At 42.7% G+C, this 14,517-nt stretch overlaps 1 protein-coding gene across 3 annotated transcripts in view; it reads left to right on the top strand.

Annotated features, from left to right (window-relative positions):
• corin (corin, serine peptidase) overlaps nucleotides 1-14,517 on the top strand; it is a 169,412-nt gene that overhangs the window by 65,332 nt on the left and 89,563 nt on the right. For all 3 annotated transcript variants that reach the window (XM_033028134.1, XM_033028143.1, XM_033028152.1), the window contains exon 5: nucleotides 1,244-1,422. In XM_033028134.1, the coding sequence (XP_032884025.1) occupies nucleotides 1,244-1,422 (179 nt within the window). The remainder of the gene's footprint in view (nucleotides 1-1,243; nucleotides 1,423-14,517) is intronic.

Genomic DNA, 14,517 nt, shown 5'->3' with positions numbered 1-14,517 from the left:
GACTAGAATAGAATAGAATGCCTTTTATTGTCATTCAAACAGCTTGGTTTGAACGAAATTGCATTTTCTACAGTCTTACATTACAAAAAAACCCAAGACCCACATTTCTGGGGATGTCCCATTTATGTCTGTCTCAGTCTGATTTTTCACGAACAATTGGCCCATCAAACATTTTGAACAAAGTCAAAGATATCACCTTGGCAGAGTAGTTTGGTTTATTTATTCACAAAATAATTAATGTGTATTGAGCTCTCTTCATTAGAACTGCATAAAGTGCTTTATAAGGTCTTGATTTATTTGGGAGGCCAAATGCAGGACTTCTGGCACATGTTCTTGTTTAAACTATTTGTCAAATATTAACACTCAGCATGCCATTAAACTTTGCTGTGACCTCTGTCACTACCGCAGGTGAGTGATCTTGACTCTGCTAGTTTCTCTTACGGCCAGAATCTGCTAGTTCTGGGCCAATTACTAAATTGTACAGATACATCCCATTGTCAGAACCCGCATTTCCCTTTGCTGGTTTGTTAGATTCTTCGTTTGTGAAAATCCCAATGATAACTATGTTTATTCCTACTCTTTCACTATTCCTCTTCTCCAACCTCTCTTCCACTCCCCACCCCCACCATTACAAACACACACATGTGCACACACAACCCCTTTCCTGGTTGGACCCATTAGAACGTCCACCTACGACCACACCTACGACAACCTACGACGACACAGACGACAACCTATGTCCACCCACGACAAGCAACGACCCTGTCAGAGACAACTGAAGACAATTCAGTCACCGGTACCTGTCGCCGGTTGACGTAGGTAGTCGCCAATGGAATTCACCAAATTGAGCACCCAGCAACAACCAACGTCACCTGGTGACAACCTGTGTCCTCCAGGCAACAGCCTACGACAGCACCTATGACAGGAGAAGACAAGCTACGTCAAGCCCACAGTCGCCAAAAAGTTTTGAACATTTCAAAATCCAGCGGCGACCAGAAAAACGTTACAACTCTTTAGGCGACTTGAGGAGACTATTCGCGACCATAGGCATCACCCCGCGACCATGTGGCAACAGCCTAGTTGCCTGTAGTCGCCGAAAAAATCGCCTAAGTGGGACGGGGGCTTTAAGATTAATTTATTGCCTATTTGCTTGTTTTCAAGTTATAAAATTCTGTTTAGTAGATTACAATGCTGTGCTTTGAAGACATTATTCATGTGCATGCATGTTATCCTATTTGTTTAGAACGTTAATACTACCGTGCATGTCATTCTGTGAATTGGCGAGAGAAGGTTGTGAACCACTGTTGCAACTGGTGGACTCTGGCTGGCCGGAGTTCATGAAGTGCTCCAGGTTTGTCAATGACACAGGAATGGAAAACACCAGCAGGATATGCATAACGCCACAACAAATGGAAGTAATAGGTAAGCTGACTGTTAACCACCTATTAACCCTCTAGTTTCCCCGTCGCCTCTTATTGTAACCCATTACGCTGCATCACAAGGACAACTTTCTGTTTGTAGAGCTTGATTCTTTTCGTTATGCCATCCCATTTGATTGCTACATTTAAAATCCGATGTTTAGAAAACATATATAAAAGTGCTTTGTACCTAACTTTGAGCATTCTATTCAATAGGTTTTTATAGTCTGTGGGCATTATTAAGGGCCTGTCTCACTTGGGCGACCTAATCCACGAGTTCTGGCGAGTTTGCCCTAGATTCATACTCACTGCATGGTCGACACGAGGTCATAGGAGGTCTTCGTAACTCTCCTTCATGCTCGAGAGTGGTCTCCGCGTTCTATAGGCCTCAGCTAGGTCGCGGGTTTTTTTTCAATATGTTAAAAAATGCCCGCGAGTAAAAAAAGGTTGCCATGGAAAATATCAATACTTTTTTTACTCGTAGGTTTAGTCGTAGTAGGTCGGCATGTTAGTCGTAGGTAATCGAGGGTAGTCGAAGGTAGTCGAAGGTAGTCGTAGATAGTCTTCATTATAGTCGAAGGGAGGTCGAAGGGAGGTCGAAGGAGATCGAAGGAGGTCGTCTTCACTCTCCACTATTCGGTGTCCAATTTTCCTGAAGTTAATCGTAGCTAGTCGAAGCTAGTCTTCAACAGTCAAAGGAGGTTGAAGGAGGTCTTCTACATAGTCGAAGGAGGTCTTCAACATGTCATTTTTTCAAACTATCCCAAACCTTCTAAACTCGCCAAGTGGGACAGCCCCCTTACAAATCACTAAATTTGCTACATTTTTCGGATTTACTCATTTCTTTCTTTGATTGTTTCTCTGATATTTGACTCTAAATTCTGTTCTATCTTAAAAGTAGCAAAGCATCCTTTTTAAATCTGTCATTAATGCAGTTGTGAATTTGTGTATTTATTCTTATTCATATTTGAATATTATTTTTTGTGACCAGGTTCTAGCTTCACTTCAAATTACTTTTGCTTCATATATGTTTTCCAAGGAGAAAATATTGGTTAAATGTTCATTTATAAAGCACCACATTTAGTCATAAAGCTTTATCCTTGATTATTTAATGTACAGGTAATTAAGGAAGCCAAAAATATGAAGGTGTGGATTAGTCGGGAAGTTTATTTATTGCAGGAAACATTTTATAATTTAAGCAGGAATTCCACAATTTCATCTTGTGTACGTTGGTTCAAACCATACGCCTAAAGTTAAATTACCAACTATGTTCGGTACGCGATGTGAAAAATGTCTAAAAACGTGAAACAGTGGATTCCACATAAATGGTAGTAGAACTTGGAAGAACATGAAGAGAGGTATTTTCACACAGACAATATTAGGGAATGTAAAACATGCCATGTAATGGGTTGCTGGTGACAGATAAGCCCACAGAAGTGCACCCACATGTATTTTCTGCAGCAGCTTACCTAAATTAATTAATAAATCTACTGCAAACCCACTGACTCCCATGGCTATCTGGACTACACTTTTTCCCACCTTGCTTCCTGTAAGGACTCTATCCCCAAGTCCCAATTCTTCCGTCTAGAATTCAGATGGATGATTTAGATGAATGATGTGGACATGGCTTGAAGGACCCGTCTCTATAAGGTACGACTCATGGACTTTAATCTGTCATAACACCCTGAATGCTTCTGAGGAATTCAAAGATACTAACATTTAAAAAACATCACAAAAAACAATACTTTGAAAAAAAAAAAAAACATTTTTAAATACTAAGAACAAATTATTAACAGCCCATTAGAGTGATTTTTAAACCCTGGAAAGATTTATATTTTTCCATTAACATGCCAATTGAAAGATTTATTTTTAAATTAACAAACTATTACCCAGGCCCCTTGCCTACACAGATGTGAAAGGATATTTTCAAACAACTTCTCTCAGTAAATAGTAGGCATTGAACCCGTTCTAACTCCCTTGTGGAATTATGCCAGGGTCAACATCGAGACAATGCTGTTGATAGCAATTTACAAATTTTCACATCAAACATTAGGAAATCTTTAAATAACACAAAGTGCAAGAGTAACTCAACAGGTGAGGGAACATCTCTGTAGAACAGGTGATAAGTGATGTTTCAGGTCAAGACCCTTCTTCAGAGTAGGTTGATGTCAAATACATTGTCCTACAAAATCCAAATCAATGTTTTGACAAAGAGATATTTCTACCAAAGTAAAATAAAGTTGAATGTAAGCATAATAACCAACCAGGAACCCTTGCGAATCATTTTAAGGTTTTGATGCATGTCCATCTCAGGCTAAAATGAGTTGCAATGATGGCAAATTTTGTCGAATGCAATGCAGGACAGTGTTTATATCCATGAGAATGTTTGCCTGAAATGATGTGCAGCAGAATCCAAGCATTACACAAAATGCTCTTCTGAATGTTTTTCAGTGCCTTTTATTTTGACCAGATTTATTTTGGACTAGTAGTATTAATGATATGCCTGACATAATTTACAAGATCTCAACTGCAAACAGTGGGCACCTCATTATTGCCAATAAACCTTCAAAAAAACACCATTTTACATCGTAAGAGCACTTCTCACATTTCATAAAATAAGCAGCATATTTTCAAGGAGCTCAGTGGGAGTACATTCATTAACTTGCTGTTACGTGGAGAACACAGAACTTGTTAACAAGGAATTCCAATTAAAAGATTTTTGGTGAGAGACGAATCTTTGCAAAAGATTGTTCCAATAACATTCTTTAAAATGACCTCCATTATTCAAGAGGAAATTCCTCAGCAAAGCTCTGTTGAAGTGAGTTGTTTTTTTAAACAGCTTTAGTCACTATTCTAGTAGATCCTAAGTAGCAGTCGTGCGTCATGATGCAGATTCCTTACACAGCTCTTACTATAATATGTCAATCATACAGTACTTAGAGAGTAAGGAATTATTTATTTCAAAATTTGTAGGTAGCGTAAGTCAAGCCTCCTGCAACAATTATATTGCCTCCATTGCTATAATTTTCCTATCCCAATCGCAAAAGATGCAAAATAGCAAATCAGAGCAAGACGGTTACCAACAGATTCAGCTTCAGACTTTTTATTTTCCTAATCTTTTTTTGTCCTGTGTTTACAGTACTCTCTCTTACATCATGATTGATTCAGCTACAGCAGTTGGCTATTTGCTTCCATTCCCAATCCTAGGTTTCAGCTTCACAAAGAAATAGCAATTTGCGGAGTCATGCATTTTGGTAATAAGAATAAAGGCATAGATTATTTTCCAAATGGAGAGAATCCAGATATCGGAGCTGCAAAGGGACTTAAAAAAAAACATGAATGCATCTTTATTTTTGTTACAAGATTCGATGAGCCAATGAAAATTCTGCTTTCTATAAGAATCAAACGGAACTTGGCATCTTTATCCTTCCTGTTCCTCTCCAAATGTTTGCGGACAGCCACAGCGATCTTGATCAAGTGGTACAGATCCACTGGGAGGATTTTGTTCCCGGTTACAAAACGCACCTGGGCGACACCATGGGATTCCTCCAGGATCGCACCAATCTGAGATGGGGTCAATCCTCGACTTGGGAGTGCTGGAGCGGTAGTAAGGCAAATTCAGTGTTGGCATTTATATCAAGAGGACTGGAATACAAAAAGAGAGATGCAAATCTGAAGCTCTATAAGGCGCTGGTCAGACCACATTTGGAATACTGTGAGCACATTTGGGCCCCATATCTGAGGAAGGATGTGCTGGATCTGGAGAGGGTCCAGAGGAGGTTTACAAGAATGATTCCAGGATTGAGTGGGTTAGCATATGATGAGCGTTTGGGCCTCCACTCGCTGGAGTTTAAAAGGTTCAAGAGAGTCAAGAGTCAAGAGTGTTTTATTGTCATATGTCCTAAATGATTTAAATATTACAGAATGATTAAGGCATAGATAGTGTGGATGTGGAAAGGATGTTTCTGCTGATGGGAGAGTCTAGGACCAATAGACAATAAGGTTCATAATGTTCATTTATTGTCACATACACCACTTGGTGTAGTGAAATTTCACTGGCCAGGTCAGTCATACAATTTAAAAAAGCAACACTCAAAAAACCCATTTTAACATAAACATCCATCACAGTGACTCCTACACATTCCTCACTATGATGGAAGGTGAAAATAAAGTTCAAGTCCTTCCCTTTTTGTTCTTCGTTGGTCAGGGGCCTCGAGCCCCCCCCCCCCCTCCCCCCCCCCCCCGTTGACGGGATGGTCTTGTCAGCTCCCCCGCGCCGGGTGATCGAACCTCGCGTCGGGGCTGGACGAACCTTCTGCGGTGTTGGAGCTCCCGACTAGCCTCTCCCGAGACTGTGAGCCCTTGATAGTAAGTCCGCAGGCCGCGGTGGTAACGATCCCATGCAAGAGATCCGCTCCGACGGTAGTCCGTGCCCCGCGGTGGGGCTCACGACAGTCCGAGGCGGCTTTTCAACTTTTCAAGGCCGCAGAGCCCGGAGAAAGTGATCCGAAACTTGATCACCTCTCCGGGAAGGTAATAACCTGAAAAAAAAGTTTCCCCCGACCCCCCCCCCCACATAAAACAAACTGAAGAACATTAAAACAAACTTTAAACAAACGCTAAAATTAACAAAAACGATGAAAAAACGAACAGACTGACGGCAGAGCTGCCATCTCCGGCGCCCCCAATAGACAATAGGTGCAGGAGTAGGCCATTCGGCCCTTCAAGTCAGCACCGTCATTCAATGTGATCATGGCTGATCATCCACAATCAGTACCCCGTTCCTGCCTTCTCCCCATATCCCCTGACTCCACTATCTAGCTCTCTCTTGAAAGTATCCAGAGAACCAGCCTCCATAGCCCTCTGAGGCAGAGAATTTTTGTGACATTGTCTATTGTCTATTGAACCCTTCATTAGATCTGAGAAAGAAAGATTCATGTCGGTCGCAACAAAGAGGTAGGGGTCCAGTGGGTGAACAAACAGGAATTTATTTGTTAGAGTGAAATTGTGTGGCAGGTGGGATCTACATGTGCTCTGCATGCCAGATGATAGACAGAGGAAAAGGGACAAAAGAAAGTTTATTTTATACTGGTAACTGCCACCATTAAGCCATTTCATCTTGTGCCATCACATATGTTCACTTTGTTCTATACATTTCTGCCCCACCGTCTCTCCTGCTGAAAACTTTCTCTTCTCTTTCTCACTTCTGATGAAGGGTCACAGACGTTAAACATTGACTTTTTCCTTTTTCCACAGAGGCTGCCTGAACAGCATTTTCGGCCTTCCAGTATCTACTGTTTTTAATGATTTTCACCTTAAGATACTGTTCCTCTGCTAGAAGAAAGCTAGATACAAGGCTCAGATATAAGGCCGCACCTTCCCTACAAGGGAACCTGGAATTATATTAATGATAAATTAATGTTGAAAGTAACCTTAGAGGAACATTTTAGAAATTGACCAGGAACTCCACAATTTAATCCTGTTAATACCTACATTAATGCTAAATTATCAAGCCATTTCACCTTGTCCTATCACTTTTGTTCTGTACAGTTCTGCCCCACCGACTCTCGTGCTAGCAGAGTGTGGCATGTGGGATGAGGCATGTGCCAATATGTGCTTTAAGAGGTGAACGGCTCCATAATTCTCAAAAACTGCTTTGGAAATCAGGAATTATTTTTAAATTCCAGGAGTCACATAACTTCACTACTTACCCACCATTGTAACTACCATAATGAATTCTCAATACAAAACAAACCTTTGACAAAGTTCAGTGTATTGTCCTCCTACCCATGGTAAGAAATGAAATGATTGTGCGGCAGGCATGGTGTTGCAGCGGTAGAGTTGCTGCCTTACAGCACCAGGGACTCGGGTTCGTTCCCGACTACGGATGCTTGTCTGTATGCAGTTTGTACGTTCTCCCCCTGACCTGCGTGGCTTTTCACCAAGATCTTCGGTTTCCTCCCACACTCCAAAGTTGCACAGGTTTGTAGGTTAATTGACTTGTTACAAATATAAATTGTCCCCAGTGTGTGGGATAATGTTAGTGCGCGAGGACTGCTGGTTATCCGGAGGCTGCAGCGAATCGTCCGATCAGCTGAGAAGGTTATTGGCTGCAACCTTCTCTCCATTGATGAACTGTACACTGCAAGGGCCAGGAAGCGAGCGGGTAAGATCATCTTTGACCCCTCTCACCCTGGCCACAAACTCTTTGAATCACTTCCCTCTGGAAGGCGACTCCGGATTGTCAAAGCTACCACAGCCAGACATAAAACAGTTTTTATCCACGAGTAGTTCTACTCAACAGCCAAAAATCTGGAGTCTCCTTTTGCTCTAGTATTTTATTTAATTCACATATTTAATCAATAATGTTTTATTATTAATATTTTATGTGTCATTCCTAACTGTCACTGTATGTCATGTTGTCAATTGTGGGCAGAGCACCCAGGCAAACTCCTTGTATGTGAATACTTGGCCAATAAACTTATTAATTAATTAATTCATTCATTCATTAACCCTGTGTTAACTGAACTACAATTACTCCTGTGGTGCAATAATTCAATTTTGAAATTCTTCTCCTTATTTTTAAACATCTATTTCTTTAACGTCACAGTCCACACAGATATCTAATCTTCCTCGGTTCCCCTTTGGTCCCAGTGGAATATGCTCCTGAAGCCTGGCAGCTTGACCATGTGTTTGGCCCTGTCCTCGTGTCTCTTGTGTGGTCTCACATTGGATTTTGTTTGAGACGAGCATTTTGCCCCATTAAAGGAACTATGTTAATAAAAGTTGTTGCACCTGTTGGAAGATGATGATGATTTTACCCATCACTTGCAGTAGGCCCCCACTGAGAAAGTCATAGACTAAGTTAATGCCTTCAGTGTGTGAAGCACAGAACATTGTTCGTTGGCACGAGGGAAAAGAATGGATTGGAGCATGATTTGCAGCTTGCACTTGCCGTGTCATCAGGCACTTTTCCTCCAATTGTTATTTAGTTGAACTCGGGATCTACGTGCCAAATAATTGACAACGGTTCAGCCGCCTGGTAACTGCTACGTGTGGCTTTGATACTTAAACCATCATGGTGGTGAGATGTGGGAGCTGAGATCAGACAGCTCAGGAGTAAGGTGCGGACATACAATTAACAAGGCTTTTCTAACATTTAGCATGAATGGAAACTTGCCACAGCCCTTCACTCATACCAAAGCTAATCACCCATGCATGTCGGGCGTACTGAAGGAAAAGCATGGGAAATGACAGAGAAGAGATTCGTGGAGGCGCCCAGCAGATGTTAGATAGAGATCTAGGGGCTAGTGGAGTCAAGGGATATGGGGAGAAGGCAGGCATGGTCTATTGATAGGGGACGATCAGCCATGATCACAATGAATGGCGGTGCTGGCTCCAAGGGCCGATGGCCTCCTCCTGCACCTATTTTCTATGTTTCTATCTATGTTTCTATGTACATTCTCCTGCCTTCCGCCCAGAACTTTAAAAAAATCACAGGCTGCTTGCGTGCAGTTGGCAAAAATATTGTTTCAAGATAGAATCAAAACTGACTGAAGTTAGAACATGATAACGCTACCATCTGCAACTTTCCATCCAAGTCATGCACACTCCAGACTTGGAAATAGAGACACTAGAGACTGGTAATGCTGGAATCTTTGTGACACCATGGTTGTAGTTGACTTTAAAATATATTGCTGGTCCTTCAATGTCACTGGGTCTGTCTTGGAGCTCCCTCCCCCATTGCAGGAGTAGCTTCTCCAAAAGGAGTGTGGAAGCCCACCACTTCCATCGTGAGAGGGATTTGGGATGGGTTGCAAATGAAAACCCAGAAAACTCTCAGCTGCCTCACCAATATTTTTCATCTGACATTTGCAAATGACGCCTTTGGATGTTTAGCCGGTGGATTGTGGGAGAGCTCAAAGCTAGCTTGGCATGAATTTCCTCACAGGAATGTTTTCTTTCCTGTTTTTACCTGTGCAGAACTGTTGAGAAAATTCACCCCCAGTCTCTATTAATGAAAGTATAACAATATTGATCATTTTGGAGAAGTGAATGAAAGAAGCTCAACATCTGCAGACACAAGGAACTGCAGGTGTAGCAATTTTATGCAAAACAGAACGTGCTGGAGGAATCTGGGCCAGGCAGAATCTGGGGAAGGAATGGACAGACTGAGAAAGGGTCCAAACCTGAAACGTCACATATGACGGCGCTCAGCATCGTCAAGGACTGCTCTCACCCCAACCACAGACTGTTTACCCTCCTACCATCCGGGAGGCGCTACAGGTCTCTCCGTTGCCGGACCAGCTGGTCCAGGAACAGCTTCTTCCCTGCGGCTGTTACATGCGACTGGGAGAAATTCAGAGACCAGCAGAGGAGGACAAAGGGCTTAATTAGGAAAGGAAAAATAGATTATGAAAGAAAACTGGCAGGGAACATAAAAACTGACTGCAAAAGTTTTTATAGATATGTGAAAAGAAAGAGATTAGTTAAAACAAATGTAGGTCCCTTGCAGTCAGAAACAGGTGAGTTGATCATGGGGAACAAGGATATGGCGGACCAATTGAATAACTACTTTGGTTCCGTCTTCACTAAGGAAGACATAAATAATCTGCCGGAAATAACAGGGGACCGCGGGTCAAAGGAGTTGGAGGAATTGAGTGAAATCCAGGTTAGCCGGGAAGTGGTGTTGGGTAAATTGAATGGATTAAAGGCCGATAAATCCCCAGGGCCAGATAGGCTGCATCCCAGAGTACTTAAGGAAGTAGCTCCAGAAATAGTGGATGCATTAGTAATAATCTTTCAAAACTCTTTAGATTCTGGAGTAGTTCCTGAGGATTGGCGGGTAGCAAACGTAACCCCACTTTTTAAGAAGGGAGGGAGAGAGAAAACGGGGAATTACAGACCAGTTAGTCTAACATCGGTAGTGGGGAAACTGCTAGAGTCAGTTATTAAAGATGGGATAGCAGCACATTTGGAAAGTGGTGAAATCATTGGACAAAGTCAGTATGGATTTACAAAAGGTAAATCATGTCTGACGAATCTTATAGAATTTTTCGAGGATGTAACTAGTAGCGTGGATAGGGGAGAACCAGTGGATGTGGTGTATCTGGACTTCCAGAAGGCTTTCGACAAGGTCCCACATAAGAGATTAGTATACAAACTTAAAGCACACGGCATTGGGGGTTCAGTATTGATGTGGATAGAGAACTGGCTGGCAAACAGGAAGCAAAGAGTAGGAGTAAACGGGTCCTTTTCACAATGGCAGGCAGTGACTAGTGGGGTACCGCAAGGCTCAGTGCTGGGACCCCAGCTATTTACAATATATATTAATGATCTGGATGAAGGAATTGAAGGCAATATCTCCAAGTTTGCGGATGACACTAAGCTGGGGGGCAGTGTTAGCTGTGAGGAGGATGCTAGGAGACTGCAAGGTGACTTGGATAGGCTGGGTGAGTGGGCAAATGTTTGGCAGATGCAGTATAATGTGGATAAATGTGAGGTTATCCATTTTGGTGGCAAAAACAGGAAAGCAGACTATTATCTAAATGGTGGCCGACTAGGAAAAGGGGAGATGCAGCGGGACCTGGGTGTCATGGTACACCAGTCATTGAAAGTAGGCATGCAGATGCAGCAGGCAGTGAAGAAAGCGAATGGTATGTTAGCTTTCATAGCAAAAGGATTTGAGTATAGGAGCAGGGAGGTTCTACTGCAGTTGTACAGGGTCTTGGTGAGACCACAACTGGAGTATTGCGTACAGTTTTGGTCTCCAAATCTGAGGAAGGACATTATTGCCATAGAGGGAGTGCAGAGAAGGTTCACCAGACTGTTTGCTGGGATGTCAGGACTGTCTTATGAAGAAAGACTGGATAGACTTGGTTTATACTCTCTAGAATTTAGGAGATTGAGAGGGGATCTTATTGAAACTTATAAAATTCTTAAGGGGTTGGACAGGCTAGATGCAGGAAGATTGCTCCCGATGTTGGGGAAGTCCAGGACAAGGGGTCACAGCTTAAGGATAAGGGGGAAATCCTTTAAAACCGAGATGAGAAGAACTTTTTTCACACAGAGAGTGGTGAATCTCTGGAACTCTCTGCCACAGAGGGTAGTCGAGGCCAGTTAATTGGCTATATTTAAGAGGGAGTTAGATGTGGCCCTTGTGGCTAAGGGGATCAGAGGGTATGGAGAGAAGGCAGGTACGGGATACTGAGTTGGATGATCAGCCATGATCATATTGAATGGCGGTGCAGGCTCGAAGGGCCGAATGGCCTACTCCTGCACCTAATTTCTATGTTTCTATGTTTCTATTATTCAACGCTGTACCTCGGTGACTGCCAATCATCCCCCCCCCCCCCCCCGGACACTCCTTCCACCAGGAAAAAAAATAATTGCACTACTATGACTGTATGCACGTAAATATATTTATTTATTGCTCATATTCAATGTCGCTCTTCTAGGGAGATGCTAACTGCATTTTGTTGTCTCTGTACTGTACCCTGCACAATGACAATAAAGTTTGAATCTGAATCTGAATCTGATATCCATTCCCTTTCCAGATGCTGTCTGTATTCCTCCAGCACGTGGCGTTTTGTTTGATTGCTGCAGTTGTTGTTTAATCTCATGGTGAACGTCAGAACAACAGTGTTCAAATGTCACATTCCTACTTTGTTGTCTTGGGACTGAAGAATCTGCCATCCGCAGATAATCAGCAGCTCATACTGTTTGACCTTGTGGCTATCTGCTGCGATTATTGCTATTGGCTGCCTTGTATTTTGTGGACCTGCATTCAGTTGACCCTCATGACCTGGTACCCTACTAATGCTGAGGATGTGATGAGTTAAAGCACAATTCTATTTGCGCCAGATGGAAAAACAGTGCTAAATTATTAACATGAAGTGTTTTGTACATACATAAACCCACCCATAACTTTGGAGATTGCCCAAATAACGTTCTAAGGACTTAGTCTCATCAATAAAACAATTCCAGTTAAAAGCAAATTGAGACGTAACTTGCAGTGAAGAGGCACCTTAACAGTCAAAGGGAATGGCTTCTGATGCAAGATAATGAGATGGCAGCCTTAACATGTCGGACTTTACTGGAGGGGTAATATTTTGACAAAGAGGACACGGGTCCACCACAAAGGAGAGTAAGCTTGAATGAAAATTAGATGATAGCATTATAAGGAATTCCATTGCATTGCTGTTAACTATTGCTTTAAGAAGTGTGTTCGAAGTGGAAACATGTTGATGTGAATGTGAGGAACTGGCTCTTGGGATGCTGTAAACATCTGCATTTTGTCTTCAGTGGCTATTTATTTGTATGTGGTGTCGTTCTCTAACCTATATGCATAAGGATGTGAAGGAAGACTGACCACAAAACATACCTAAACCATTTACAGCCCAGGAAGCTTTTGAATGGGCAATTGCAAAGCAGAAAATGTTACAGTCCATTTGTGCACAGCAAGGTCTTGCGAGCAGCAATATAATAAAGACAGGATTGTTGACCTTTGTGGTTGAACGAGGGATAGATGTGGGCTAGCTGAAGTCACTGCCTGCATTCACTATTGTTCTTTTGAACTATTTTATCGCTGCAAAGGACAAAATCTGATATTGCTGCCAAAATCGATACATTTTTGGCAAAATGGATTTTTGGCAAATTTTATATATTGATGACTCACTTGCAATCCTTTTCATTCAGATAAAACATTTCCAAAGAGGTATTTTACTGTTCCTTCAAAGCTGCAGGACATGATTAATGAAGGAATGACCTCCAGATAGAATGGAGGATTTCACAGCTGTTACTCACATATGGCACTGGGTTTGCTTGCTGACATTGAGAGTAGATTAATATTTAGTTCAAAGGGTGTGGAAGCAAATCAAATCCATTTTGGAAAACATAGTACCAGTAATTGTTAAAGAGAGAAAGTTGTTTTGATTTTGGGACATTCGTGTCCTCTGGACACCCCAGTGCTCTTCACCCCATTTAACAATTAGCTGCTGCTGCTGGGGCTGACACTGGCTGCCACGGTGTACTGCTCCTTGCTGTTTTGTATGTGTTTGTTTGTTTGTTTGTGTCGTCTGTGAAAACCCACAAAGATCACTTTCATGAGAGAGGTATTCATTAAAATTGGATATACGGTAGCTCCAATCATCGTTCCGGATTTCTCTCACCCGCTGGATTATTTGGACATACTCGTCGGCGGGGCTGTGGCTGCGTTCAGGGTCTTGAGACAGAGGAGGACCCGTGGGAAGCACTCTGGAGCACTCACCCGACTCCGACGACGAGGATCACGCACACCACTCCCGAACATATTCTTGGCTAATGTACGTTCTCTCCATAACAAAGTGGAGGAACTGCAACTCCTGTTTCGGACAAACAAGGACTTCTCTCGAGCCGCTGCCCTGTGCTTCACCGAGACCTGGCTGTGTGAGTCGACCCCGGACAATGCGCTGCAACTGGTTGGCTTCCAACTTCACAGAGCGCACTGCGAAGTGAAGGCAGCGGGGAAATCAAGAGGCGGTGGAATATGCTTCTATACTAACCAGGACTGGTGCAGCGACATCACGGTACTGTCAAACTTCTGCTCTCCCAACCTAGAATCCTTCTTTGTCAACTGCAAACCCTTCTACTCTCCGAGGGAATTTAACTCCTTTATTCTCGCTGGAGTTTACATTCCCCCCCAATGCCTGCGTACGTGAAGCGCAAACGCAACTCGCTGACCAAGAGGGTAGAGAGTGACTTCCCGGACTCCATGGCCATTGTTTTGGGGGACTTTAACAAAGCTAACCTCAGCTGTGACCTTCCAAAATACAGACTTCATGTTACCTGCCCCACCAGAGGGGAGAGAACACTCGATCACTGTTATACGGCAATCAAGAACGCATATCGCTCTGTTCCCCGGGCGGGTCTGGGTCTCTCTGATCATTGTCTAGTTCACCTTATTCCGACTTACAGGCAGAAACTAATATCTGCTAAGCCTGTGGTCAGAACAACGAAAAGGTGGACAAGCGAGGGCATTGAGAACCTACAATCCTGCTTTGACTGCACGGATTGGAATGTGTTCAGGGAAGCAACCACAAGCCTCGATGAATATACAGAT

Source organism: Amblyraja radiata, chromosome 1 (assembly GCF_010909765.2).
Source record: "Amblyraja radiata isolate CabotCenter1 chromosome 1, sAmbRad1.1.pri, whole genome shotgun sequence".
Lineage (NCBI taxonomy): Eukaryota > Metazoa > Chordata > Chondrichthyes > Rajiformes > Rajidae > Amblyraja > Amblyraja radiata.
This window is presented reverse-complemented; position numbering and strand designations above follow the sequence as displayed.